A 27542-nucleotide genomic window follows, 5' to 3' on the forward strand; every position below is an offset into this window, starting at 1 on the left:
ATTTGCCTGTGGATAAATAAATCTTGCAGTTTGGCACACTCAGCAATAATATGCAGGACCCCTCTGGGCCCATGGTGAACTGTCTGTCCCAGTAGTTACTCTACCTTCAAATGGGTAAAATGAATCATGAACAAGCTTCATAGTTTACATTTCAATAATTTATTCTAAACATAAACTTATTCCTTAACATACACATTTTCAACATATATTTTCAAAACTACTCCTATAAATATACCAATAAAAATTTCCAAGTTTGTCTCTGAAATGTGCAATAAGAAATATGAACAAAACCATGTGATGGTATATATAAAAATACTCTGGATTTCTCTAGGTTTAATTAAAATTGTTCATTATTTCCTAGAGGTGTTAGACCATAAGGGTAAACTATATTCTAAACTGTATAGATCAATTTTTACATTTTTTTCTCTAGAATTCTTTAAAAATATGGTAGAAAAACTGAATATAAATCAGAAACACAGTTGCATTAAAACCGGGAAGAATTAATAAGGAAGAACTTCCTTTCTTAATCAAAAAGCTTTCAGTCCTGTTAGACACACTTGAAAAGCCTTACTATCAAGAAAGGTACAGGGCTTCCCTGGTGGCGCAGTGGTTGAGAGTCCGCCTGCCGATGCAGGGGACATGGGTTCGTGCCCCGGTGCAGACAGAAAGGTATGAAATCTTTAGTGTTCCTGGAGGATATTTTGACACTCCAAAGGAGAAAATAAGCATGACTACATTTTTATGTTCCCTCTGTCCTTAGTCTACAGTGGCTTGAGGGTAACTGCTGATGAACCAGCTTTGCTGCTTACCCTTGGTTCAGTCGTGTTTGCTTAAAGTCAGGGCACTGAAGAAGTCCAGAAAAGGCTGTCTTTAATTCATCTGTCTTTAATTACCTCTCTATTCCAGCCTCTCCAGTGTCTGCTTTTCCTGGAATGTGCCAGAAACACATTCCCATCTCAAAGGCTGTGCCTGGGCTAGTTCTTCTGCAGGAAACATGCTCTCTCCAGAGCTCCTCGTGGTTCAGTCCCTCTCTGCCTTCAGGTTTTCACTGAAATATCCCTCAATGGGGCCTACTCTGACCACCCTATCCACCAGGCCATCAATAACCAAAAGCCCAAATCCTGGATGTATATATTGCTACATTCGTTATATAGAATATTTACTATTTTTCAGTGTGAACTCCCCCCCACACCTTCTTGTTGTTTAACAGAAGTCATGTTTCATGGCCAGAAAAATGTTATTAAATTTTACATCTTTAACTTGCAGTAGTCTTAAGGAGTATATGTGAAGCTTCACACTTCTGACCCCTGGTCCACATGCCTGCATTCCCGGGCACGAGGGCAACTCCTGGAACTCCTCTTACAAGGCCCCTCCGGCCCTGGTCCAGCTGCAATGTGGGTGGCAGAGGTAAGGAGGTGGGGGGGTCTGCAAAGTCAGTGGGGCTGAAGGACCCCAGGCTCTGCACTGAGCCACAGCGCTGGCCTCCCAGCCGTGGGGAGGGGGGCCCAGAAGCAGCAGAAGCATTTTCCTGCTGCTTCTGGCAAGTGACCACCCTATTTAAAGTATGAACAACTACCTCCAACACCTCCCCAGCACTCACATCCTTTACCCTGCTTTATTTTTCCATTAAACACTTACCTCCTAAATATTCTATTTATTTATCAATATTTTATTATGATGTTATCAGTATGCTTCTGTTCCTTGCTGAACCCACAGTGCCTAAAAGTGTCTAACACAAAGTAGGTTCTTAATAAATATTTATTGAATGAGTGAAAGAGCAATCAAATACATTTCCATTAAAAAAGGAAATGTAGGGCTTCCCTGGTGGCACAGTGGTTAAGAATCCGCCTGCCAATGCAGGGGACACGGGTTTGATCCCTGGTCCGGGAAGATCCCACGTGCCGCAGAGCAACTAAGCCCGTGCACCACAACTACTGAGCCCACGTACCACAACTACTGAAGCCCGTGCACCCTATCCCGTGCTCCACAACAAGAGAAGCCACCACAATGAGATGCCTGTGTACCGCAATGAAGAGTAGTGCCTGCTTGCTGCAACTAGAGAAATCCCATGTGCAGCAACAAAGACCCAACACAGCCAAAAATAAAATAAATAAAAAGTTTTAAAAAGTCTAGGGAATAAATGTCTAATGTAATGATTATGAACGTAGAGCTCAGTTAATGCTTTCCCTACAATATCACATTTTGCAGGTACTTTGTGAGTGTAGATAGAGCAATAGATACTAAATTGGTCAGCTAACTTGATATATGTTAAATGACACTAGGAAAGTAGTGCCTATTACTAAAATTGATTGGATTCCATTATGTTTTAATGTCTTCCTAATTTAAAGCTCTAAAACATGTAATACATCTTGTCAGATGCTCCTGACATACAGATACCTGCTGTACATGGAACAACCCCATACTATTAATCAACTAGCCAACTTATCATTTCTGATTTTATAAAATTTTGTAAACTAGGGCTTCCCTGGTGGCGCAGTGGTTGAGAGTCCTCCTGCCGATGCAGGGGACACGGGTTCGTGCCCCGGTCCGGGAAAATCCCACATGCCGCGTAGCGGCTGGGCCCGTGAGCCATGGCTGCTGAGCCTGCGCGTCTGGAGCCTGTGCTCCGCAACGGGAGAGGCCACAACAGTGAGAGGCCCGCGTAGCGCAAAAAAAAAAAAAAAAAAAAAAAAAAATTTTGTAAACTTTCAAACAGAACATGTAGCCTAAAAATGTTTTGATTATTTTAACCTAACTTACACCATTTTACAGAACACACAATATTGCATGTGGGAAATTTTCTATTGCCTGTGCCCCTGGAAGGGAGCAAAGCCACAGGTGATCTAAAACAGAGTTTTAAAGCTCTTTTAATGTTAACCCAAATCACTGGTATTGGACTTGGGATGCATTTTGTTTTTTAACCTCTTCATAACTGCATTTTGCTTAGGCTGATATTAAATTATTTGTGGCCCAGAAGCTTGTCAAGTGTCAGAGCTAGGGGTGCTTGAAATTGAAAGTGGAAAATAAAATGACTGATAATTTAAAGTTTATCATTTAAAATATGCTTATCAACCCATCATCAGTAGTGTTCTCTATGAATTGTATACAGGAGGCTGCTGTCTCTTCAATGGATTTTGACCAGCCACCAAGATTTCCAGCAAAGTAAGGAAGGATGCTAGCAGAAATCTGGTTAAAGTAAGATACCTGTTTCAAAAAAACAAAGCAAAACAAAACAATATTTTAATTTCTTATTGACTTGGAGCTTTTTCAAGCAGGGATCTCAATCTTGTTGGTGTAGCAGAGGCTATGACCCTAATCTTTTGGGAATGGATCTGAAAGGATGACCTTAGGATACCCTGGTGGGTGTGGGTGGACACACATTGCAGAATTACAGTTAATTAGTAAATCCAGGTAAAAGGTTCCTCTGTATCCGTAGGAACAAATTAATCTGCAGATGTTTCATCAAACTTACGGTACATGAACTGCTGTCAATAGCACAGATGAGAAATCCGGCACTTATTATTTCACTTCTGATGTACTGTGGAGAAGGTGGGACTGATGGCAGAATAACTGACCTCACTGCCACCGTGTAAGTGTGACTGAAAGATAAAAGGACATTTTCAAAGTTCTTGAGAGAAACAAAGAATAGTTGTTAGAAAATAAATTCCTGCAGTTAATGCAACTTGTTTATATAGTAGAAGTAAAACTATAGACACTCAGATCTTTTAGATGAGTGGTATACATAGGAAAACATTCTCTATAGATACATTCAAGTATAGCAAATAATAATAAGGGCCATAGGTGTTTTCTGCCTAAGAATTACATATACTTTGTATAACTCCGCAAAGCTGCAGTCAACCTCCAAACTGGTTTTTTTTTGGTGCCCTAATGGGTTGTAATTTCAGTCTCTTCTTTTTTTAATGAAAAAATAATACCATTGTTTTTTTTTTTTTTTTGGGGTATGCGGGCCTTCCTCTGTTGTGGCCTCTCCCGTTGCGGAGCACAGGCTCCGGACGCGCAGGCTCAGCGGCCATGGCTCGCGGATGCGCAACCACTGAGCCACCAGGGAAGCCCGAATACCATTGTTTTAAAGAACCTTCAAACAATAGAGAACCCTATACATTAGAAAATAGAAGTCATCCTTCAGTCCACCATAAGCACAATACATACTTATCCTAGAGATGACCACGTTATATTGTGATCCTGCAGATCTTTTTATAAATATATAACATTTATGTAAGCAAATGGACGTATGTAGATTTTTACATAAATATAATCATTTTACAAATATTGGTCTATAATTTGATTTTTCACCTAATGGTAAAACTTTGGAGGTGTTTCTGTATCAATGCCTCTGTGACTACTTCATCCTTTTTAATGCTGGTATAGTACTCTGTAGTATGGTTCTACCATAATTAATAAGATGGAGCTTCAGTTTATTTCTAGTATCTTTTGCCATAGTAAATGATACTACACTGAACATCCATGTGCATTAATCCCACACGGGAGGGATTATTTCTAGAGGCCAGCTTTGACATCAGAAATAATGCTGGCTAGTTCCAGGGGTAGACCATAACTGCCCTGGCAGCTTCTACTTCTTGTCCCTTTGAACACCTGCTCTTGGGACCCTTCCCCTTAGAACCTAGACACTATTCTCTGAGAAGTCCAATGCCCATGGAGAAGCCATGAACAGACACTCTAACTGACAGCCAGCCATTTTGGGTGTCTAGCACAGTTGCGTCTTTGTAAATTCTGTAGTCTTTGTAAATAAATACCAATTCCTGGTATTTTATTTGACTTTCACTGCATTTTTACAGTAATGGAATATTTTGAAGGTTTGCTAAATATCCGTTTTACATCTGCATAGAGCAAAAGGAAAGGGAACTGCTTTACGAGTCTTACAGATGCTTTGCACGTGGCTGGCACTTAATAGATAATTGTTTCTTCCTTTGTTTGTTTTTTAATGATAACTAAAGCCTCATCTAGAAAAAATTCACATGAACATCATTCAAGACCAGAAATGCTTATTCCATTGACTTCCTTGTTTTCATATCAACTTTTTCTTTCTACTCTAAACTATAAGACATTGCTATAACACTTGAATTACATATACTCACCCATCTTTGAGAGGCCTTCTTCGTGAAACAAGTACTACCAAGTCTTTGGGTTTGTCATCATTCACCACAGGACAAGTGATATAATATATCTGATCATCTTCACTTACCCAGTCTATGACTTCACAGGACCTATGTAAATAGAACAGTGACAGAAAGTCTACATTTTTCTACCTGGTAGAATAAGGCATTCCTTTCTTTTGTTTGTTTGCAAAACTTCATTATAGGTGTCCATATTCACCCTTCTGCTCACATAACCATCCCCCCAAAGCCAGCATCATTTCTTAAAGTCCGTTTTTAGAGTTGTTTGGCCAGAAGGAATAATTCTGCATGTGATGAAAAGAATGCTGGCCATCTGACTCTAAGGTCACTGCCCTCAACACTGCAGAGAAAGGCACTTTTCTTTTTTCCTCAAAATTATTTTTCTCTAGGATCAAGTAATAATATTTTGAAGACTACTGAATTATATGGACAATCCAACGACTCTGAGGTAAAGGAATATGGTATATTGGGAAAGAACACTAAGCTTGGAGTAAAGCAACTTGCCTTTGAGTCTCAGATTGCCACAGTAGCTATGTTATGTTAGGCAAGTCATTTTTTTTTCATCTATAAAGTGTAGATAATAGTACCTATGGGGTTATTGTGAGGATCAAGTGAAAACACCTGGCACAGTACCTGAATCATGATAGATGCACCAAAAAGTAAGTGGAATTAGAATTCATTCATTCATTCATTCAAGTTCAATTAGGCTAGAATATCAGGTGATATAGAAAATAGTGGGAGAAACATTTGAAAAGAGCAGCAAGTTTAGGCATTATTCTTGCTAAAATCTTTGTACTTATAGAGTATCTACAAAGATCGCAGCAAGAAAATCGTCAAGTGTTTCCTCTTCTCTCTGAATGTTTATTATGGTAACATTAACCAGGATGTATCATTCTGGCATCTATGCAAATGTAACACATGAGCCCAGAGATGTTTCACTTTAGTGGTGTTAAATTGTCTATTACATGCTGTTAATCACAGTGAGATTTGGACATTTAAAAGATGAAACTCTACTTCGTCCAAATTAGGAAGTAAATGGTAATGCTGAATATAATAGGTATAATCTTACCAATCCTTTCCTTCAAGCAAGGTGTCCATGAGGCCTGAGCCCTGCAGCCCAAGAGCTTGGGCTCCTTGGAGAAGGGGGTGTTACCCTGACAGTGCAGTTGACAAGATGCCCAGCTCTGCATTCCAGGAAAGGAGGGAGAGTGGAGAAGATTGGATTAGGGATGTGGGAGACAAGGAGTAACAGAAGAGATGTAGGCTGACAGGAGTGGGCCCTGATCAGACATGGAGAGAAGGAAAGAATGTACTCACACAGCTGCTTCTCCCAGCTTCTCACCAGGGAGTGCTGCTTCACAGAAAAAGAGGGGACTCCCAAATAAAGATCAAGAGTGTGAAGTTGGAGGGACTATTTGATAATCACTTCCTCAAGAGCAATGAGACTGTGTGTTAAAGTACAAGAGTGTGGAATTCAGAGCCTGACAGACCTGGGTTCCAATTCAGGTTCCATTGCTTTACTGCCTGTGTAATGTTGGCAAGTCTTGGGATCTCTCTGTTGTTAAATAGGAATATCAACTTTGAAGAGTTATTGATAGGAGTACAATAGATGTGGGTAAAGCATGTCAACTCAATATAGATGAAAAATAGATGATTATAATAATTTTTGTGTCTCTCAGTAGCACCTGATGCAGTTTTCCATGCAGAGCAAGCTTTAGCAAATACTGTTTAATAAAACAATAGGTCATACACTGGGCAGTGGAGATAGACTGCAATGTAGAGGTCATCTTTTACATGATGTCGGGGTTGAATAAGAAAATATTTAAAATTTATTCTTACATGTAATGGGAGTCCCACAAAGGTCTCTTGGTAAAGTCGGACAAGAGATGATAAGCCAAGTGTGCTGGTTTTTCCACATGCTTTTCAACACAAACAGATAAAATATTGTGCTCTTCCAGAGTATATATTTTTATCTAAAAGAAAATAACAAGAAAAAAATTACAAAAGAAAAATAGGTGTTTTTACATTAAAAACCACAAGCATATATATGTAGTCACAGGCTGATTGCACTAGCTAAGGCATCTTGGCACCTGGATAATAATGAAGCCAAATGATGGCAAATTCACTTTAAATACTTGGATGTCTAGAGCTCAGACCAGGATGCTATGCCCCTGTGTCATCTAAACAATATGTGACTTGAGGGTAGGTTATTATTGTGCAATAGTTTTTCTCATGAAAAACTAAGAACATAAGCCTTTCTTACTTTATCTCTTTGTGGTATTTCCCTGCCTCTATCCAGGAACAGCAGAAATTATAACCAGACTGCTGGGCAAGTCAGTGCTTCATTTCCCCCTAAGACCTTGGAGCCAAGGCTGCAGCCTAACGTACTTTCTCAGGATGTCAGGCATGCCTTCACGTGGGCTGAAGGAGCCCAGGGAGTAAGTCAACGCCGCTAGAGCCAACTCAGCCTCTCAACAGGGACGCTGAAGCGTTTCTTCAGCACAAAGCATTCTTTCATTTGTGAATCACAAGAGCTCATCTTTCAAGGCAGCCAATTCCTGGGTTTCTAGTGCTTATTATTCCTTAGATAAGAGGAGGCTTGTCGTGGGGATCCATTTGATGTATACTTAAACATCCATGTATCCCTTGTTACTCTGAACTTTCCTTCTACTGTGCTTTGGCCAGTAATCAGAGATATGTGTTCAGCTAAGAGCACATTTCTATCCTGCCCATTTTATCCATCTTTTTCAGGGTTCTTTGAAGACAGTGTTGAAATTTGCCATCTTATAATCATTCCCATGGCAACAAGCTGTGAGAAGACAAACAAACATAGGGTTAAGACTTCACTGCAGGAATCAAGCAGATGGAAAAATCAGGCTGTGAGGGAGAAAACCTTTATTTAAACATAAATATCTTTAGGAAGAGAATGAAGAAATGAGAAACTGACTAAAAGCAGCTTAGAAAGGTAAGGAGTGACTATTTGCTTATGCTATTTTACCTCTCTAATTGACCTCAGTGCGAAGACTGTCTTTAAATTGAGCCTGCAAGGAGGACATGATGTAGGCTGTGGGCACTTATCAAAGAGAAGGAAAACCATGAATGCAGCTGTAGTTGGTGGCCGAGACTCACCCCAGCATAGACATGCCTACCTTTGCCCCCCGTACAGCAGAAGTAGAAGCAGGTTCATTGGTGTAAATCCAGAGGGAAGTTACCTTATCAAAGCCTGGTGTCCATGTGGCTCTTAGCCAGCCTGTTGGGGCTCTGCAGTCTCAGAGGAGGCAAGGGCAGGGGGCCAGAGTGATCCCACCACCTCAGTCAGATTCTGGCCATGGGGCAACCATGGTCAACCTTTGTGGAACCAGGGTGGAGTGGGATGTAACACTGGACTGAGCATTTTTTAAGGGTTGAACTGTGTCCCCCCCTCCCCCAACTCATATATTAAAGTCCTAACCCCCAGTTGCTCAGAATGTGACCTTATTTGGAAATAGGGTCATTGCAGGTGTAATAAGTTAAGATGAGGTTATACTGCAGTAGAATGGGCCCCTAACCCAATATGACTGGTGTCCTTATAAAAAGGGGCAATGTGGACACGTAAACATACACACGCACACACACTGGGAGAACCCCATATGACGGTGAAGGCAGAGGTCAGGTGGTGCATCTACAATCCAAGGAATGCCAAAGATTGCCAGCAAAGCACCGGAAGTTAGGGGAAAGACCTGGAATAGATTCTCGCTCACTCCCTCAGAAGGAACCAACACTGGCCAACACCTTGATCTCAGACTTCAAGCTTCCAAAACTGCAAGGCACCCAGTTTGTGGTACTTTTATGGCAGCCCTAGGAAACTATCACAGCACTTTTCCAGGAGGCTGCTCCCCAGGTTGCAGATACATGCTGCGACTTCCTATCCTGGAGCCAAAACAAACTTCACGCTAAGTAGCCATCATTAAATTCTGCCCTTATAAAACTCAATTGACTTATCCAGTGCCAAGTACAGTATTGGATGAGTGGATGATATTTTGATCCTTTCCCCAAAGTTAAAAGTAGCAGACAATCAGAGTTAATGACATTGATGCAGACAAAGCAGACAAGGAAAGGCAGTGGTTGATGTTGGTTCTCTTTAAACCGTACTATTTTAGGAAAGCCAACTTTGGCTTAGTGCAAAAATTCTCCAAGACCAACTCTCCAAGAAAACGAGTTCCCTTTCATGCTTGGAAGAATACAGATTAAATTCCATTTATCATCTCAAATGTTTTATCATTTGATGCCTGGAGAATTTTAGTCTATGAAATGAAGCTTATAGTAGGCTCAAAATCTGCTGGAGCTTGTTAACATTTTACTAATGATATATTTTTTCATTCTAATAAGATTCTGTTTAATGGGTTTGGATCTTATACAAATAGCACAAGAGGAAATAACTCAAAGTTTTAGAATTTTATACTATCTGTTGACAGCTATGTTATTGAGACTATATTGTGGAAAGGAGGACAAAACTGGTTTTTACAGAGTCATGGGGAGAGGGGTAGAGTACTTGGAGATAGGTTACCCCCTGGGCTAAGTGGAGGAGACATGATCAGGTGGAGTTCTGGGACCAGCCCCTCCCCAGCTTCAATGAGAATAGCCCTTCTTTGGTCTGTTTCCTGTGGGTTTTGTCCTGTGTGAAGGTTTTCACATGATCCTTGCCATTCTGGCTTCCAGTACACTCTCATCTACTCCCTAAATAAAAAGCTACTCCTGTCAGGCCAATCTCTTACCCATGCCAATTCCAACCAGGAAGGTTGGCTCAAAGCTACTCACTGCCTAGAAAGCACCCTTTACCCCTCCAGCAATTTACCCTTACACTGTCTTCAAGGAGGAAAGAATCAACTCCTCTCCAAAGTTGTCTCTAAACAACTGTCTTCCCTGACTTTGAATTGCCTAAGAGCTGACCTTTGTGGTTTAAATACTACAATCTCTCACTTGTTTATAAACTACCTTAAAATTATCCTTCAGCTATGATATGTATATATGTGATACTTTCAAAATAGACTATAAGCTCCTTTAAGATGGGGGTTCATCTTTTGCTCCTTGTAATACTGGTAGTATTAATTCCAACACTATACATTGAAAATGAAATATGGGTTAAAACAGTAAGTACTGCCCAATTTCGTTACAAATACTAGAAATTTTAGAATTTTGCCATCTATCAAAATTTATATCAAAATAAGTATAGATTTTTATAACCCGAAATAAGTATAATTCTTAACAGACTGTTTTGTTTTAAGAATTTATTCAGCTAAAAGGTGACAGAAAAAAATGTGAGCTGTATTTTTAAATTAAAAGCGTATAATGGTGAAGGTGGTTAAAAAGCACATAAAAGCTTTAAAAAGTGGGAGAGAAGAGGGGGATAACTCAGAAAGAAAAAATTAGATTTTTATTATAAATACAATCTAAAAAAGAAAGGAGGGCTTCAAATTCAACAGAGATAACATAAGAATGTTTAATTATACAGTGTTCTCTAATAAGTATCTGTACAAAACTTAAGAATTAATTATTGATGGCTCTCCTTAGACACTAGCAAATATACGTTTATTTGTTTAGATTGGTTTCTGGCACCAAACTCTTTAAGAATTGAAATTTTAATGACTTCACTAAATATGTTCTCGTCCTTCATTCCAGACATGAGTTTGTCCTTTGCTATGCTGCTCATGAATGCTCGGATGCCAGCAATGATGCAAAAAACAGATTTCATATTAGTAAAAGAAAACAGTCTTGAAGCAGCTTTTATGAGGGATAAAGAGAAGCAAGTAACTTAGTTATGTTAAACCTGTATTTCTGCATCACTGAACCAAACATAGATGGAAACCTAACTGGATCCAAAGAAGGTAAGGAAGACCCTGAAAGGACTCAGAAGTGAGCACCAAGACATAATAAAAGCAAACAACCAAAGCCAAAATACACAGAGGAGGTCAAAGTCAGAGCTGAAAACAATAAATGAAGTATCTGAATTTGCTTTGATTTCAGGGTAAGTGACCATATAACTTATTATCCAAAGTGGAACACTTAGGCACTGTTAATAATTATGATGGGAAAACCAGGACTGTCCCAGGAAAACCAGAACATATGGTAATCATATTTTAGAGGCTACTGTTTCATTGATGATGAAAAACAGTACACACTGAAATGTGAGCCTAGACAAAATGTCAGCATTATTGAGCATCTCCTGAATGCTAGGCAGTGCTGTGTTCTGGGACTATAGTCATGAACAAAATGGTCCTTAAAGAGCTTATAATCTGTTTAGTGTGGACATCAGCCTCAAAGGGTCTCCTGATATACCTTTGAAATTAGATAAAATTAAAATCCAAATGATATACATTAATTTAAATTTGATGACATGCAAAACATTGTAAAAGGTGCTGAGAAGAAAGATGTCAAGACAAGGCTTCTTTCTTAAGATGTTTATAATCTAGTTAGGGAAAAAGACCATGTGTAAAAAGTTAAATTACTATGTAAGACAAATACTAACTCAACGTAGCTGTGGGAGAAATGTTATGAGATAATGCATAATTAATTGACAAGTTAATCATAAAGAAGTAATTGTTAAAGGAGTTCCTAGAGGGATAAGTTCCTTCAGTCAGGGGTGATTGGCTTTATGGAAAAGCATTTGTCCTGGGTCATGAAGACCAGGTAGGACTGGGGTAGATAGAGAGGAGAAGGAGAGAGAGGTGGAGCATGAGAACTAAGCTCAGAGGTAGGAATGGGTAGGGCGATTTGAAGGACCCTAGAACAGCCAGTGTGGAGGAGTAGAGACAGGGCTGGAAAGATACTTGACTCTTAAAAAAATTTCCCCCAAAGATTTTTTTACCTTTTAAAAAATTGAAATACAGTTTATTTACAATATTATATTAGTTTCAGGTGTATAACATACTGATGTAATATTTTATAGCTTATACTCCTATATATATGAATATATATGTGACTATATATGAATCTATATAGACGTACATATCTATATTTATACATTAGATATATACCCAGTAGTAGAATTGCTGGATCGTATGGTTGTTCTATTTTTAGTTTTTTGAGGTACCTCCATACTGTTTTTCAAGTGGCTGTACCAGTCTACATTCCCACAAACAGTGTGCGTTCCCTTTTCTCCACTTCTTCACCAATATTTGTTATTTGTGGTCTTTTTGTTGATAGCCATTCTGACAGGTGTAAGGTGATAACTCATTGTGGTTTTGATTTGTATTTCTCTGATGATTAGGACTGTTGAGCATCATTTCATGTGCCTGTTAGCCATCTGTATGTCTTTCGAAAAATATCTATTCAGGTCTTCTGCCCATTTTTTAATCAGGTTGTTTATTTTTTTTGATATTGAGTTGTATGAGCTGTTTATATGTATGAGCTGTTTATATGTATGAGTTGTATGAGCTGTTTATATGGCCCCTTATTGGTCATGTCATTTGAAAATATTTTCTTCCATTCAGCAGGTTGTTTCTTCATTTTGTTGATGGTTTCCCTTGCTGTGCAAAAGCTTTTAAATTTAATTAGGTCCCATTTGGATTTTTTTTTTTTTTTGCTTCTGTTTCCTTTGCCTTAGGAGACAGATCCAAAATGATTTATGTCAAAGAGTTTTTCATCTCTGTTTTCTGCTAGGAGTTTTATGGTTTCCAGTCTTAAGTCTTTAATCTATTTTGAGTTTATTTTTGTATATGGTGTGAGAAAATGTTCTAATCTCATTCTTTTACATGTAGCTGCCCAGTTTTCCCAGCATCACTTATTGAAGAGAGTTTCCCAATTGTATATTCTTGCCCTCTTGTCATAAATTAATTGACCATAAGTATGTGGGTTTATTTAGGGGCTCTCTGTTTTGTCTCATTGTTGTATGTGTCTGTTTTTGTGCCAGTACCATACTGTTTTTATTACTGTAGCTTTGTAATATACTCTGAAGCCAGGGAGTGTGATACCTCCAGCTTTGCTCTTTTTTTCTCAAGATTGATTTGGCTATTCGGTGTCTTCTGTGGTTCCATATACATTTTAGGATTATTCTAGTTCTGTGAAAAATGTCATGAGTATTTTGGTAGAATTTGTATTAAATCTATAGATTGCTTTGGTAGTATGGTCATTTTAACAATGTTAATTCTTCCAATCCATGAACATGGAATATCTTTCCACTTCTTTCTGTCATTTTCAATTTCCTTCATCAGTGCTTTATAGTTTTCAGAGAATGTATTTTTCACCTGCCTGGTTAAGTTTATTCCTAGGTATTTTATTCTTTTTTATGCGACTTTAATGGATTGTTTTCTTGTTTTTTCTTTCTGATAGTTCATTATTAATGTACAGAAAAGCAACAGATTTCTGTATATTAGTCTTGTATCCTGCAACTTTTCCTGAATTCATTTATTAGTTCTAATAGTTTTTCTGTTGGAGACTTTATTAGGGTTTTCTTTGTATAGTATCATGTTGTCTGAAAATAGTGACACTTTTACTTCTTCCCCTCCAATTTGATGTATTTTATTTCTTTTTCTTGTCTGATTGCTGTGGCTAGAACTTCCATACTATGTTAAATAGAAAGGGTATCTTATTCCTGATTTTAGAGGAAAAGCATTCAGCTTTTCACTATTGAGTATGATATTAACAGTGACTTTATCATATATGGTCTTTACTATATTGAGATATGTTCCGTCTATGCCAATTTGGATGAGAGTTATTATCATGCATGGACGTTGAATTTTGTCAAATGCTTTTTCTGCATTTATTGAGATGATCATATAATTTTTATCCTTCCTTTTGTTAATGTGGTATATCACATTGACTGATTTGCAAATACTAAACCATTCTTGCATCCCTGGAATAAATCCCACTTGATCATGGTGTATGAGCCTTTTTATATATTGTTGGATTCAGCTTGCTAATATTTTGTTGAGGATTTTTGTATCTATATTGATCAGAAATATTGGCCTGTAATTTTCTTTTTTGTAGTGTCTTTGTCTGGTTTTCATATCAGGGTAATGGTGGCCTCATAGAATGAATTTGGGAGTGTTCCCTCCTCTTCAATTTTTTGGAATAGTTTGAGAATGCTAGGTATTATCTCTTCATTATATGTTTGGTAGAATTCCCCTGTGAAGCAGTCCAGTCCTGGACTTTTGTTTGCTAGAATTTTTTTGATTACTAATTCAATTTCACTGTTTTTTCAGAATGTTTATTTCTTCCTGATTCAGTCTTGGATGATTGTGTGTTTCTAGAAATTTATGCATTTCTTCTAGGCTGTCCAATTTGTTGGCATATAACTGTCCATGGTATTTTCTTATGATTTTTTTATGTCTTTGTGATACCTGTTATAATTTCTCCTCTTTAATTTCTTGTTTTTAAAAATATTTATTTATTTATTTGGTTGCACCTGGTCTTAGTTGTGGCACATGGGCTCCTTTGTTGTGGCATGCATGGGGGATCTAGTTCCCAGACCAGGGATCGAACCCAGGCCCCCTGCATTGGAAGCACAGAGTCTTATCCGCACCACCAGGGAAGTCCCTTCTTTTCTTTAATTTCTTATTTTGTTTATTTGGGTCCTCCCTCTTTTTTTCTTGATGAGCCTGGCTAAAGGCTTATCAATTTTGTTTATCTTTTCAAAAAACCAGCTCTTGGTTTCATTGATATTTTCTATTGTTTTTTTAGTCTGTATTTTATTTTCTTTATTATTATTTATTTATTTTCCTTCTTTATTATTTCCTTCTTTCTGCTGACTTCAAGCTTTGTTCTTCTTTTTCTAAATCCTTCAGATGGTAGGATAGGTTGTTTATTTGAGATTTTTCTTGAGATAAGCTTGTATCACTATGAACTACTCTTGTAGAACTGCTTTTGCTGCATCCCACAGATTTTGGAAGGTTGTGTTTACATTTTCATTTGTCTTGAGGTATTTTCTGATTTCCTCTTGGATTTCTTCATTGACCCTTGGTTTGTTAGTAACATGTTGTTTAGTCTCCACGTATTTGTGTTTTTCCCTTTTCTCTTCCTGTAATTGATTTCTAGTTTCATGGTGTCGTGGTCTGAAAAAAATGCTTGATATGATTTTTAGCCTCTTAAATTTGTTGAGACTTGTTTTGTGGCCTAGCACGTGATCTGTCCTGAAGAATGTTCCATGTGCACTTGAAAAGAATGGGTATTCTGCTGATTTGGGCTGGAATGTCCTCTAGATTTATATTAAGTACATGTGGTCCATTGTATCATTTAAGAGCACTGTTCCCTTATTGATTTTCTGTCTGGATGTTCTGTCCATTGATGTAAGTGTGGTGTTAAAGTTCCCTTCTATTATTGCTTTAATGTCTATTTCTCCTTTTATGTCTGTTAGTATTTGCTTTATATATTTAGGTGCTTCAGTATTAGGTGCATATGTTAATGTGTGTAATATCCTCTTGTATTTATCCTTTTATCATTTAAAAAAAATTTTATTTTATATTGGAGTATAGTTGATTAACAATGTTGTGTTAGTTTCAGGTTTACAGCAAAGTGATTCAGTTATACATATCTATATCTATCTATATCTATCTATCTATCTATCTATATAAATATTCTTTTTCAGATTCTTTTCCCATATAGGTTATTATGGAGTATTGAGTAGAGTTCCCTATGCTATACAGTAGGTCCTTATTAGCTATCTATTTTATATATAGTAGTGTGTATATGTCAATCCCAATCTCCCAATTTATCCCTCCCCCGCTTATCCCCTGGTAACCATAAGTTTGTTTTCTAAGTCTCTGAGTCTGTATCTGTTTGTAAATAAGTTCATTTGTATCATTTTTTTATATATATAAGTGATATCATATGGTATTTGTCTTTCTCTTTCTGACTTACTGCACTCAGTATGACAATATCTAGGTCCATCCATATTGCTGCAAATGGCATTATTTCATACTTTTTTACAGCTGAGTAATATTCCATTGTATATATGTACCACATTTTCTTTATCCATTCCTCTGTTGATGGACATTTAGGTTGCTTCCATGTCTTGGCTACTGTAAATAGTGCTGCAGCAAACGTTGGGGTGCATGTATCTTTTTGAAGTATGTTTTTTTGCCAGATACCTGCCCAGGAGTGAGATTGCTGGGTTATATGGTAGCTCTATTTTTAGTTTTTTAAGGAACCTCTATACTGTTCTCCATAGTGGCTGTACCAGTTTACATTCCCACCAACAGTGTAGCAGGGTTCCCTTTTGTCCACACCCTCTCCAGCATTTATTGTTTGTAGACTTTTTGATGATGGACATTCTCACTGGTGTGAGGTGATACCTCATTGTTTTTTGGATTTGCATTTCTCTAATAATTAGCAATGTTGAGAATCTTTTCATGTTATTTTTGGCCATTTGTATGTCTTTTCTAGAGAAATGTCTGTTTAGGTCTTCTGCCCATTTTTTGATTGGGTTGTTTGGTTTTTTTTTTGATATTGAACTGCATGAGCTGTTTGTATATTTTGTAGATTAATCCCTTGTTGGTCACATCATATGCAAATGTTTGCTCTTCATTTCTCTTCAAAATGTTTTCCACACCCTCTCCAGCATTTATTGTTTGTAGACTTTTTGATGATGGACATTCTCACTGGTGTGAGGTGATACCTCATTGTTTTTTGGATTTGCATTTCTCTAATAATTAGCAATGTTGAGAATCTTTTCATGTTATTTTTGGCCATTTGTATGTCTTTTCTAGAGAAATGTCTGTTTAGGTCTTCTGCCCATTTTTTGATTGGGTTGTTTGGTTTTTTTTTTGATATTGAACTGCATGAGCTGTTTGTATATTTTGTAGATTAATCCCTTGTTGGTCACATCATATGCAAATGTTTGCTCTTCATTTCTCTTCAAAATGTTTTCTTTTCATTTTGTTTATGGTTTCCTTTGCTGTGCAAAAGCTTTTAAGTTTCATTAGGTCCCATTTTTTTTTTCTTTTTCTTTTTCTTTTCATTACTCTAGGAGGTAGATCCAAAAAGATATTGCTGCAATTTATGTCAAAGAGTGTTCTGCCTATGTTTTCCTCTAAGAGTTTTATAGTATCCAGTCTTACATTTAGGTCTTTAATCCGTTTGAGTTTATTTTCGTGCATAGTGTTAGAGAATGTTCTAATTTCATTCTTTTACATGTAGCTGTCCAGTTTCCCAGCAACAGTTGTTGAAGAGACTGTCTCTTCTCCATTGTATTGGATTGGCCAAAAAGTTTGTTTGGGTTTTTCCATAACATCTTACAGAAAAACCTGAACGAACTTTTTGGCCAACCCAATATATTCTTGCCTCCTTTGTCATAGATTAATTGACCATAGGTGCGTGGGTTTACTTCTGGGCTTTGTATCCTGTTCCAATGATCTATATTTCTGTTTTTGTGCCAGTATCATACTGTTTTGATTACTGTAGCTTTATAGTATAGTCTGAAGTCAGGGAGCATGATTCCTCCAGCTCCATTTTTCTTTCTCAGAGTTGCTTTGGCTATTCAGGGTTTTTTGTGTTTCCATACAAATTTTAAGATTTTTTTGTTCTAGTTATGTAAAAAATGCCGTTGGTAATTTGATAGGGATTGCATTGAATCTGTAGGCTGCCTTGGGTAATATAGTCATTGGGCAATGTTGATTCTTCCAATCCAAGAACATGGTATATTTTTCTATCTGTCTGTGTCATCTTCAATTTCTTTCATCAGTATATTATAGATTTCAGAGTACAGGTCTTTTGCCTCCTTAGGTATGTTTATTCCTAGGCATTTTATTCCTTTTGATGTGATGATAAATGGGATTCTTTCCTTAATTTATCTTTCTGATCTTTTGTTGTTCGTGTATAGAAATGCAACAGATTTCTGTGTATTAATTTTCTATCCTGCAACTTTACCGAATTCATTGATGAGCTCTAGTAGTTTTCTGGTAGCATCTTTAGGATTTTCTATGTATAGTATCATGTCTTCTGCAAAGAGTGACAGTTATACTTCTTTTCCAATTTGGATTCCTTTTATTTCTCTTTCTTCTCTGACTGTCATGGCTAGGACTTCAAAAACTATGTTGAATAAAAGTGGCACGAGTGGACATCCTTGTCTTGAGAGGAAATGCTTTCAGCTTTTCACTGTTGAGTATGATGTTAGCTGTAGGTTTGTCATATATGGCCTTTAGTATGTTGAGGTAGGTTCCCTCTATGCCCACTTTCTGGAGAGTTTTTATCATAAATGGGTGTTGAATTTTGTCAAAAGCTTTTTCTGCATCTATTGATATGATCCTATGGTTTTTATTCTTCAATTTGTTGATGTGGTGTATCACACTGATTGATTTGTGGATATTGAAAAATCCTTACATCCCTGGAATAAATCCCACTTGATCATGGTGTATGATCCTTTTAATGTATTGTTGGATTTGGTTTGCTAGTGTTTTACTGAGAATTTTTGCGTTAGTGTTCATCAGCGATATTGGCCTGTCATTTTCTTTTTTTGTGGAAAGAATGCTCTATAAATATCAGTTAAGTTCATCTGGTCTAATGTGTCATTTAAGCCTGTATTTCCTTATTGATTTTTTTGTCTGCATGATCTATCCATTGATGAAAGTGGGGTGTTAAACTCCCTCACCATTATTGTGTTACTGTCAGTTTCTACTTTTATGGCTGTTAGCATTTGCCATGTTGAGGTGCTCCTATGTTGGGTGCATAAATATTTACAATTGTTATATCTTCTTCTTGGATCGATCCCTTGATCATTATGTAGTGTTCTTCTTTGTATCTTGTAACAGTCTTTATTTTATTTTATTTTTTTTATTTTTTGCGGTACGCGGGCCTCTCACTGCTGTGGCCTCTCCCGTTGTGGAGCACAGGCTCCGGACGCGCAGGCTCAGCGGCCATGGCTCACGGGCCCAGCCGCTCCGCGGCATGTGGGATCCTCCCAGACCGGGGCACGAACCCGCGTCCCCTGCATCGGCAGGCGGACTCTCAACCACTGCGCCACCAGGGAAGCCCCCAGTCTTTATTTTAAAGTCTATTTTGTCTGATATGAGTATTGCTGTTCCAGCTTTCTTTTGATTTCCATTTGCATGGAATACCTTTTTCCATCCCCTCACTTTCATTCTGTATGTGTCCCTAGATCTGAAGTGGGTCTCTTATAGACAGCATATATACCAGTGTTGTTTTTGTATGCATTCAGCCAGTCTGTGTCTTTTGGTTTGAGCATTTAATCCATTTACATTTATGGTAATTACCGATATGTATGTTCTTATTGCCATTTTGTTACTTGTTTTGGATTTGCTTTTGTAGGTCTTTTTTCTTCCTTTACTCTTTTGTTTTCTTCTCTGGTGATTTGAGGACTTATCTTCAGTGTTGTGTTTGGATTCTTTTTTCTTTTTTGTGTGTATATCTGTTGTAGGTTTTTGGTTTGCAGTTACTGTGAGGTTTTGATATAGCAGTCTCTATATATACAAGATTGTTTTAAGTTCGTAGTCTCTTAATTTCAAATGCATTTCCAGTATCCTGCATTTGTACTGTCCTCTTCTCATGATTGCTGGTTTTGATATCATATTTGTGTGTGGATGATTTCCTACCTTTACTGTGTGTTTGCCTTTACTGGTGAGCTTTCCCATTTGTAATTTTCTAGTTGTGGCCTTTTCTTTTCTGTCTAGAGAAGTTCCTTTAGCTTTTGTTGTACAGCTGGTTTGGTGGTGCTGAATTCTCTTACCTTTTGCTTGTCTGTAAAGCTTTTGATTTCTCTGTCGAATCTGAAGGAGAGCCTTGCAGGGTAGAGTATTCTTGGTTGTAGGTTTTTCCCTTTCATCACTTTAAATATATCATGCCACTCTCTTCTGGCTTGCAGACTTTCTGCTGAAAAATCAGCTGATAACCTTATGGGGATTCTCTTGTATGTGATTTGTTGCTTTTAATATTTTCTCTTTGCCTTTAATTTTTGTCATTTTGATTATATGTGTCTCAGCATGTTCCTCCTGGGGTTTATCCTGTATGGGACTCCTTGTGCTTCCTGGACTTGGGTGACTGTTTCCTTTCCCTTGTTAGAGAAGTTTTCAGCTATTATCTCTTCAAATATTTTCTCAGGCCCTTTCTCTCTCTCCTCTGCTTCTGGGACCCCTATAATGTGAATGTTGGTGCATTTAATGTTGTCCCAGAAGTCTCTTAGACTGTCCTCCTTTCTTTTCATTTTTTATTCTTTATTCACAGCAGTGATTTCTACCGTTCTATCTTCCAGCTCACTTATCCATTCTTCTGTCTTATTTATTCTGCTATTGATTCCTTCTAGTGTATTTTTCATTTCAGTTATTGTATTGTTCAAGTCTGTTTGTTCTTTATGTCTTCTAGCTCTTTGTTAAACATTTCTTATATCTTCTCAGTCTATACCTCCATTCTTTTTCTGAGATCATGGATCATCTTTACTATCATTACTCTGAATTCTTTTTCAGGTGGATTGCCTATCTCCACTCCACTTAATTGTTCTTCTGAAGTTTTTATCTTGTTCCTTTGTCTGGAACATATTCCTCTGCCATCTCATTTTGTTTAACTTTCTGTGCTTGCAGTCTCCGTTCCTCAGGTTTCAGGATTGTAGCTCCTCTTGCTTCTGGTTTCTGCCCCCTGGTGGGTGACGTTGGTCTAAGAGGTTTGTGCAGGCTTTCTGGTGGGAGGGACTGGTTCCTGCCCACTAGAAAGCCTGCACAAACCTCTTAGACGTGACGTTGGTCTAAGAGGTTTGTGCAGGCTTTCTGGTGGGAGGGACTGGTTCCTGCCCACTGGTGGGTGGAGCTGGATCTTGTCCCTCTGGTGGGCAGGGCCATGTCAAGGGTGTGTTTAGAGGTGGCTGTGGGCTCAGGAAGACTTGGCAGCCTACAGGCTGTTGGGTGGGGCTAGGTCTTGGTGTCAAAATGGAGTCCTCCAGGAGAACTCACTCCTATGAATATTTCCTGGTACCTCTGCCACCAGTGTCTTTGTCCCCACAGTAAGCCACAGCCACCTCCTGCCTCCCCAGGAGACCCTCGAAGTCCAGCAGGTAGGTCTGGCCCAGGCTCCTATGAAGTCACTGCTTTTTCCCTATGTCCCGGTACACATGAGACCTTGTTTGTGCCCTCCAAGAGTGGAGTTTCTGTTTCCCCCAGTCCTGTGGCATTCTTGCGGTCAAGCCCACTGGCCTGCAAAGCTAAATGTTCTGGGGGCTCCTCCTCCTGATGCCAGACCCCCAGACTGGGGAGCCTGACATGGGGCTCAGAACTCTCACTCCTGTGGCAGAACCTCTGCGATATAATTATTTTCCAGTTTGTGGGTCGCCTACCTGGTGAGCATGGAATTTGATTGCATTGCAAATGCACCCCTACTACCGTCTCATTGTGGCTACTTTGTCTTTGGATGTAGAATATCTTTTTTGGTAGGTTCCAGTCTTTTTTGTCTATGGTTGTTCAGCAGTTGTTATTTTGGTGTTTTCATGAGAGGAGGTGAGCTCAAGTCCTTCTATTCCACTATCTTGTTTTCCTCCCCTTTATCATTATATAATGCCCTTCTTTGTCTTTTGTTATAGACTTTGTTTTAAAGTCTATTTTGTCTGATATGATTATTGCTACCCCTGCCTTCTTGCTGTTTTTGTTTGTATAAAATCTTTTTCCATTTTTAGTCTGTGTGTGTATTTAGCTCTGAAGTCAGTCTCTTGTAGGCAGCATACAGAAGGATCTTGTTTTTTATGCAGTCAACCACCCTGTGTCTTTTGATTGGAGCATTTAGCCCATTGACATTTAAAGTAATTATTGATATTATTGCCATCTTATTACTTCTTTTCCAGTTTTTTTGGTAGTTCTTCTCTGTTTATTTCTTTTTGTTTGTTTGTTTCTTCCCTTGTGGTTTGATTATTTTCTTTAGTAGTATGCTTGAGTTCCTTTCTTTTTGTTTTTTTGCATCTATTTAAGTTTCTGATTTGGGGTTACCATGGTGTTCATATATGTTGTCATGTAACTATCTGCTTCTTTCAAACTGATAGTCCTTTAAGTTCAAACACATTCTAAAAGATCTACATTTTTTTCTCTCCTCCCTCACATTTTATGTTTTTGATGTTTATCCCTTAACTGTTTATTATAGTTATATTTTATTTTATTTATAGTTTTTGTCTTTTAATATTTATACTAGCTTATTTAAATGGTTGATCCACAGCCTTTACTAGTGGGGTTTTTCCTTTCCTATGATTTCTTACTTCTTGTTGTAGCCTTTTCTTTTCCACTTAGGGAAGACTCTTTAATATTTATTTTAGGGTTGATTTAGTACTGATGAACTCCTTTATTTTTTGCTTGTCTGAGAAGTTCTTGATCTTTCCTTCAATTCTAGATGATAATCTTGCTGGGTAGAGTATCCTAGGTTGTAGGTTTTTCCCTTTCAGCACTTTAAATATATTATGCCACTCCCTTCTTTCTTGTAAAGTTTCTGCAGAAAAATCAGCTGATGGCCTATTGTGGAGTGGGGGGTTTCCTTGTATGTGTCTCTGTTTTTTCTCTTGCTGTCTTTAGAATTCTCTCTTTTTCTTTAACTTTTGCCATTTTAATTATGATATGTCTTGATGTGGGTCTCTGGGTTCATCGTGTCTGGGTCTATCTGTGCTTCCTGTACTTGAATATCTGTTTCCTCTTTCAGGTTCAGGAAGTTTTCAATCATAACTTTTCCAAATACATTTTTGACCACTTTCTCTCTTCTCCTTCTGGGACCCCTATAATGTGAATGTTAGTATGCTTGATGTTGTCCCAGAGGTCCCTTAAACTGGTTTTATTTTTTTTAATTTATTTTTCTTTTTGCTGTTCTGATTGGATGATTTCCATTATTCTATCTTCCATGTTACTTATGTGTTCTTTATTACCTAGTCTGCTTTTAAATCCTTCTAGTGTGTTTTTCATTTCAGTTATTGTATTCTTCAACTCTGATTGGTTCTTTTTTTTTTTATTGGAGTATAGTTGATTTACAATGTTGTGTTAGTTTCAGGTATTACAGTAAAGTGATTCAGTTATATATATACATATATCCATTCTTTTTCAGATTCTTTTCCCATATAGGTTATTTCAGAATACTGAGTAGAATTCCCTGTGCTATACAGTAGGTCCTTGTTGATTATCTCTTTTATATATAGTAGTGTGTATATGTTAATCCCTAACTCCTAATTTATCCCTAACTTGTTCTTCTTTTAATATTTTCTAGTTCCTTGTTAAAATTCTCACTGTGTTCATCTATTCTTTTCCCTAGTTCAGTTAGCATTTCTTATTACTAATGCTTTGAGCTCTTTATCTGGTAAATTATTTATCTCTGTTTCATTAGTTGTTTTGTCAGGTTTTTTTTGTTCTTTCATTTAAAACAAATTCCTCTGTTTTCTCATTTTGCTTAACTTTCTCTGTCTCTATGAAATTAGGTGAAACAGTTACTTATCCTGGTCTTGAAGGGTATCCTTGTGTGGGAACGTCCATATGCAGTCCATATCTGCCCAGTGGCTTTGGTGGGAGAGCTGGATCTGACGTGAGCATGAGTCACATCTTCCCCCAGGGTGTGCTGGCAGCTATCACCTTGGTGGGAGGGGGGGCTGGATATGGAGGGGCTAAAGCCAGAGCTAGCTGTGAGCTAGGGCTTCTATGATTAGTGGCCTTACTGCCCTACTGGGGGCAGTGAGGGGGTCCCAAGGTGCTGGCACAGAAGCCCTGAGGGTTGGGTCCAAGCTAGTTCTGTTCCATCTAAGTGTGCACTCTCCCCTATTCCAGCAGTGGCATCATCACCACAGAGGGGAGAAGTGCTGGAGCAAGAAGGTCCAGAGTGGGTACCCGGTGTAGGCTGGGATATGTGCTAGGCAATCTTGGCACACCAGTCAGAGCTCCAGACTGCTGGTGATCCACCACCTTCACAAGCACCAGTAATGGCCACCCTCGCCCTGTTCAGATGCAGTGCCTGGTCTGAGCTGGCTCCATTTCTGCCAGCTGTGCAACCTCCTCAGCAGTGGCAACCTTCACCCTAGTGGGGAGCTGCAGTGGAGCTAGAGGGGCTGGAGTGGATGCTTGGCATGGGCCAGGGTGTGCACTGGGGTGGTTGCAGGGAACCAGCCAGAGCCCTGGGAAGTTTCAATCTGCTTCCTTTGCCTGGTTCCCAGGAGTAAGGAAGCGTGTGTATGCTCTTTAAGAGCAGAGCCTAGGTTTCTTATAGCCCTCCTTTTAGTCCCACTGGTTTTTAAACAAGCTAAGAGGACTCCTTCTCCCAGTATCAGACCCCAGGGCTGAGGTGTCCTCTCCTAGGGATGCAGGTCCTGACCTGATTGCTTCTCTTCCCCTCCTACCTGACTCCATGTGGATCTTTCTCTACAGCCTTGTTTGTTGTATAAGAGTCTTTCTTCCACTCTCCAGTTTGTTTTCAGTGTGAATTGCTCCACATGTAGATGTATTTTTGATGTGTTTGGAGTGGGAGGGGAGCTCAGTGTCCTTGTACTCTGCCATCTTGATCTCTATTTTTTCCTTCTTAAAAGCAGCATTAGAAGTAGTAGAACAACCACTGCCATGACGACGTTCATTTGTGATGGGCAATGGGTTGTGTGTATACCTGGGTGCCTCCTACCTTTTCCACAGCACTGGTAACCTCCCAACCACTTTTGGCCGCCAGGCTTTTGAGAGCCTCCACATTGCCATTACTCAAGGATACCTAAAACACAAATATTTGAAATGCTGTGAGTTCAGTGCAGATATGTGATCAAATATTTTCTGCTTAGAAAGTGGGCACTGTTAGAGCCAAGGTGATGATGTTGAGGTTAGAACTAAGTTACAGGAACATAATTTCTGTCTCAAACTCTTAATGCAGAATTCAGACAGGTAATGTGAGTCATATATGCTTAGCAGATTAGTATCATTTTAATTAGCATCCTAAGCAAAGACAAGAACACCCTTCAGTATGACTTGTAATCAACGGGTAATAAGTAAACTTGGATTTCCCTTTACATTTTATGGTCAAAAACATTACAATGACTAATACTTTGCTATTGTGTTAGAAAAATGCAAGCCAGTGGGCATGTCATTCAACACAAGCTATGATGAAACACCAGATCTCAAGGTCCTATGTTGCTTGAATGCATTTGATGGCAGAGCATCCAGATTCTGCAACTCAGGAACTATACATATAATTCAAACAAGGCAGTGAAGCAGCTGGCTGATAACTAGTTACTGATATCTTGGTTTTGTTTCATTTTGAGATGACTGGTTGCTATAATTCACCTTTTCATCTAACCTGTGTAGGCACAACGTGAGTCAATTAAATGAGGGGATTTCCATTTTGGTAATGAAGTGATTTTACATGAAGAACTTCAGATCATAAAACTGTCACCTGGTTGCCAGTATCCCAGTGTATGCAAAGTGGAACCTCTCCTTTGTGGGAAATAATGTATTTTCTGGAAAAAAAATTAAAATATTAAATAACAGTTTTCTTCCCTGTATTTAACACACAGCAATAACTATGACAGTTTCTTGAACTGAAATCAGCAGTTTTAAAAAGCTGCCTTTACTGGTGGAACAATCAGAAAGAACAATTTCCATCACAGTAGTCTCCACAGTCAAAAAACATCAGACCTTCTCTTTTTACATTATGTGGGAATAGAGACACAGAGAGGGCTCTTTGCTATGTAATTTGTCAGATGAGAGAAGATTCCATAAAATCCTTACACCTAAGCCCCTTACCTGCCTAGGCGAATTCTCTTGCGTGCAAGAGCTCCACGATACCGTCTAAAATCATCCTTAAATAAAAAACAAAGTAAAATCAATAAATTTCTAATATTTTAGTGCTACAATCCTTAAGTTTCTCTCTCCTAAGTCAGTTGAAAAGGCTAATTGGGACAAGGAGTCTCTACGTGAACTATCTTCAGATCAGAGTTGGCAGTAAGGCAGCTTATTCCAAAAGACTTAATTCTGATGAGTGTAGAGCAGCATAGAGAACTGGGTGTAAAGTGGGAGAAGAGAGTCAGAAATGAGACACGGAAGACGATATGCTTCCAACAGCAGCATGTGGCTGAGTAGATGTGAGGTCTTCAGGGACTTCACCATTTAAAGAAATGACTAGAGTGATTTGGAAAAAAAAGAAAAAGACCGTTTTACTTTGTGATGCAGAAAAGAAAGAAAACCAAAGGGGAATAGACACGGAGGTTGTTGCCAGTGCAGGGAAAGATTCTGGGTGGAGCTCTGTACCCACAGCTTCCCCAGAATAAGTGGTCTGATTACTGAACCACACATGCTAATAACTGACCTTTGACATCGGTTTGATTCTGGGAAATGTGATCAGTTCTTCCTTATCATCAACAGCATTATAAATGAGAAACGCACTGTTGATATGGCGGCCCCGGCCCCCAGACCACTCCTGGCAGTCAAAGGCCTCCACGCGCACTCCTACTTCAACACTGCAGACAGGAGACAAGGGCAGTGGGCAGAGAACCTGAGCATGCCAGGCCTTCTCTGCCCACTGCCCCACCACCTCCTCCAGGGAAGGAAGAGAATGAGGACCCTGGGTTGTTTCATTGTCATCTGCTAATCCATGCAACTTTTAACATCCATTTCATCAGGTCGATTGATCTGAAGATGTACAAGCTCCCGGGAGTATTTCTGCTTTACTTTCCCACTTTCAAGTAGTAAAAAGGCCAGTGGAACTTTATATACCTTCATGAACATATTTTGGTAATGGGGGGGGGGGGTGGTTAAATTGTGCCAAAGTCAAGTTTTCTCTCCTAAAAACAATAGTCCTGTAATTTAAAAGCATCAAACACTGAAACTGGATAGGAAACACAGATGTTCTTTTTTACATTTAAAAAGAAAAAAATACTAAATTAAATCTTTTCTTTGTGTATCAAGAATAATAAAAATAACTGATAAGTGGTTTGGACTTCATGGTGATAAATGATGGGTCCATTATGAAGTGGTTGACCACACAGTCACTGGGACTCTTTTGAGAGTGAAAGGAAGAATTAATAATTATGACAGGTGCAAACCAAGACCATCCTGGATCAAGTAGGACATACAGTCACACTTATTATGAGACAAAAACCAACTTATCATAACAGTGTAAGGAGTCCTGAAGTGGAACAGAGAGTTAAAATGTGTGTCTATGGATTTCGAAGATTAAGTGAAGTTTAAAAAAAATGAGAAGGAACTTCATTTTTTTTAAGTAGTCACTATACTTACCTCCAGATTGAAATAAAACAAAAAATATTGCTTACGTGCAAGTTTGAATTCATTTATAACAGCCTAAGAGCACCAGACATGCTTTACCAGGTCTGAAATGTATTGTTGACAATGGCATTGAAGACAAGACGATCTCCAACTGTAGATGGTCCCCGGAACTTAAACATGTCCACGGACTTCAGAAGGGGATGCGCTCGACACAGGCGGCTGATGAAACAGAGGGAAGGAGAGAGAGAAGAAAGTGATCATT

The 27542-nt window shown here is 38.5% G+C and overlaps 1 protein-coding gene and 1 long non-coding RNA gene across 2 annotated transcripts in view; one reads left to right on the forward strand and one right to left on the reverse strand.

Annotated features, from left to right (window-relative positions):
- Positions 1-3032: 3032 nt before the first annotated feature.
- ACOT12 (acyl-CoA thioesterase 12) overlaps positions 3033-27542 on the reverse strand; it is a 55167-nt gene continuing 30657 nt past the window's right edge. Inside the window, exons 7-15 of the mRNA XM_024125398.3 lie at positions 27380-27499; positions 26364-26514; positions 25802-25857; positions 25452-25515; positions 24693-24776; positions 6996-7129; positions 5118-5246; positions 3473-3599; positions 3033-3204 (exon numbers count right to left, since the gene is read on the reverse strand). Of these exons, the coding sequence (XP_023981166.1) occupies positions 3055-3204; positions 3473-3599; positions 5118-5246; positions 6996-7129; positions 24693-24776; positions 25452-25515; positions 25802-25857; positions 26364-26514; positions 27380-27499 (1015 nt within the window). The 3' untranslated portion in view covers positions 3033-3054. The remainder of the gene's footprint in view (positions 3205-3472; positions 3600-5117; positions 5247-6995; positions 7130-24692; positions 24777-25451; positions 25516-25801; positions 25858-26363; positions 26515-27379; positions 27500-27542) is intronic.
- LOC114486735 (uncharacterized) overlaps positions 7110-27542 on the forward strand; it is a 32232-nt gene continuing 11799 nt past the window's right edge. The window contains exons 1-2 of the long non-coding RNA XR_003680970.2: positions 7110-8121; positions 10815-11020. This is a non-coding gene — a long non-coding RNA (uncharacterized lncRNA). The remainder of the gene's footprint in view (positions 8122-10814; positions 11021-27542) is intronic.

Source organism: Physeter macrocephalus, chromosome 8 (assembly GCF_002837175.3).
Source record: "Physeter macrocephalus isolate SW-GA chromosome 8, ASM283717v5, whole genome shotgun sequence".
NCBI lineage: Eukaryota > Metazoa > Chordata > Mammalia > Artiodactyla > Physeteridae > Physeter > Physeter macrocephalus.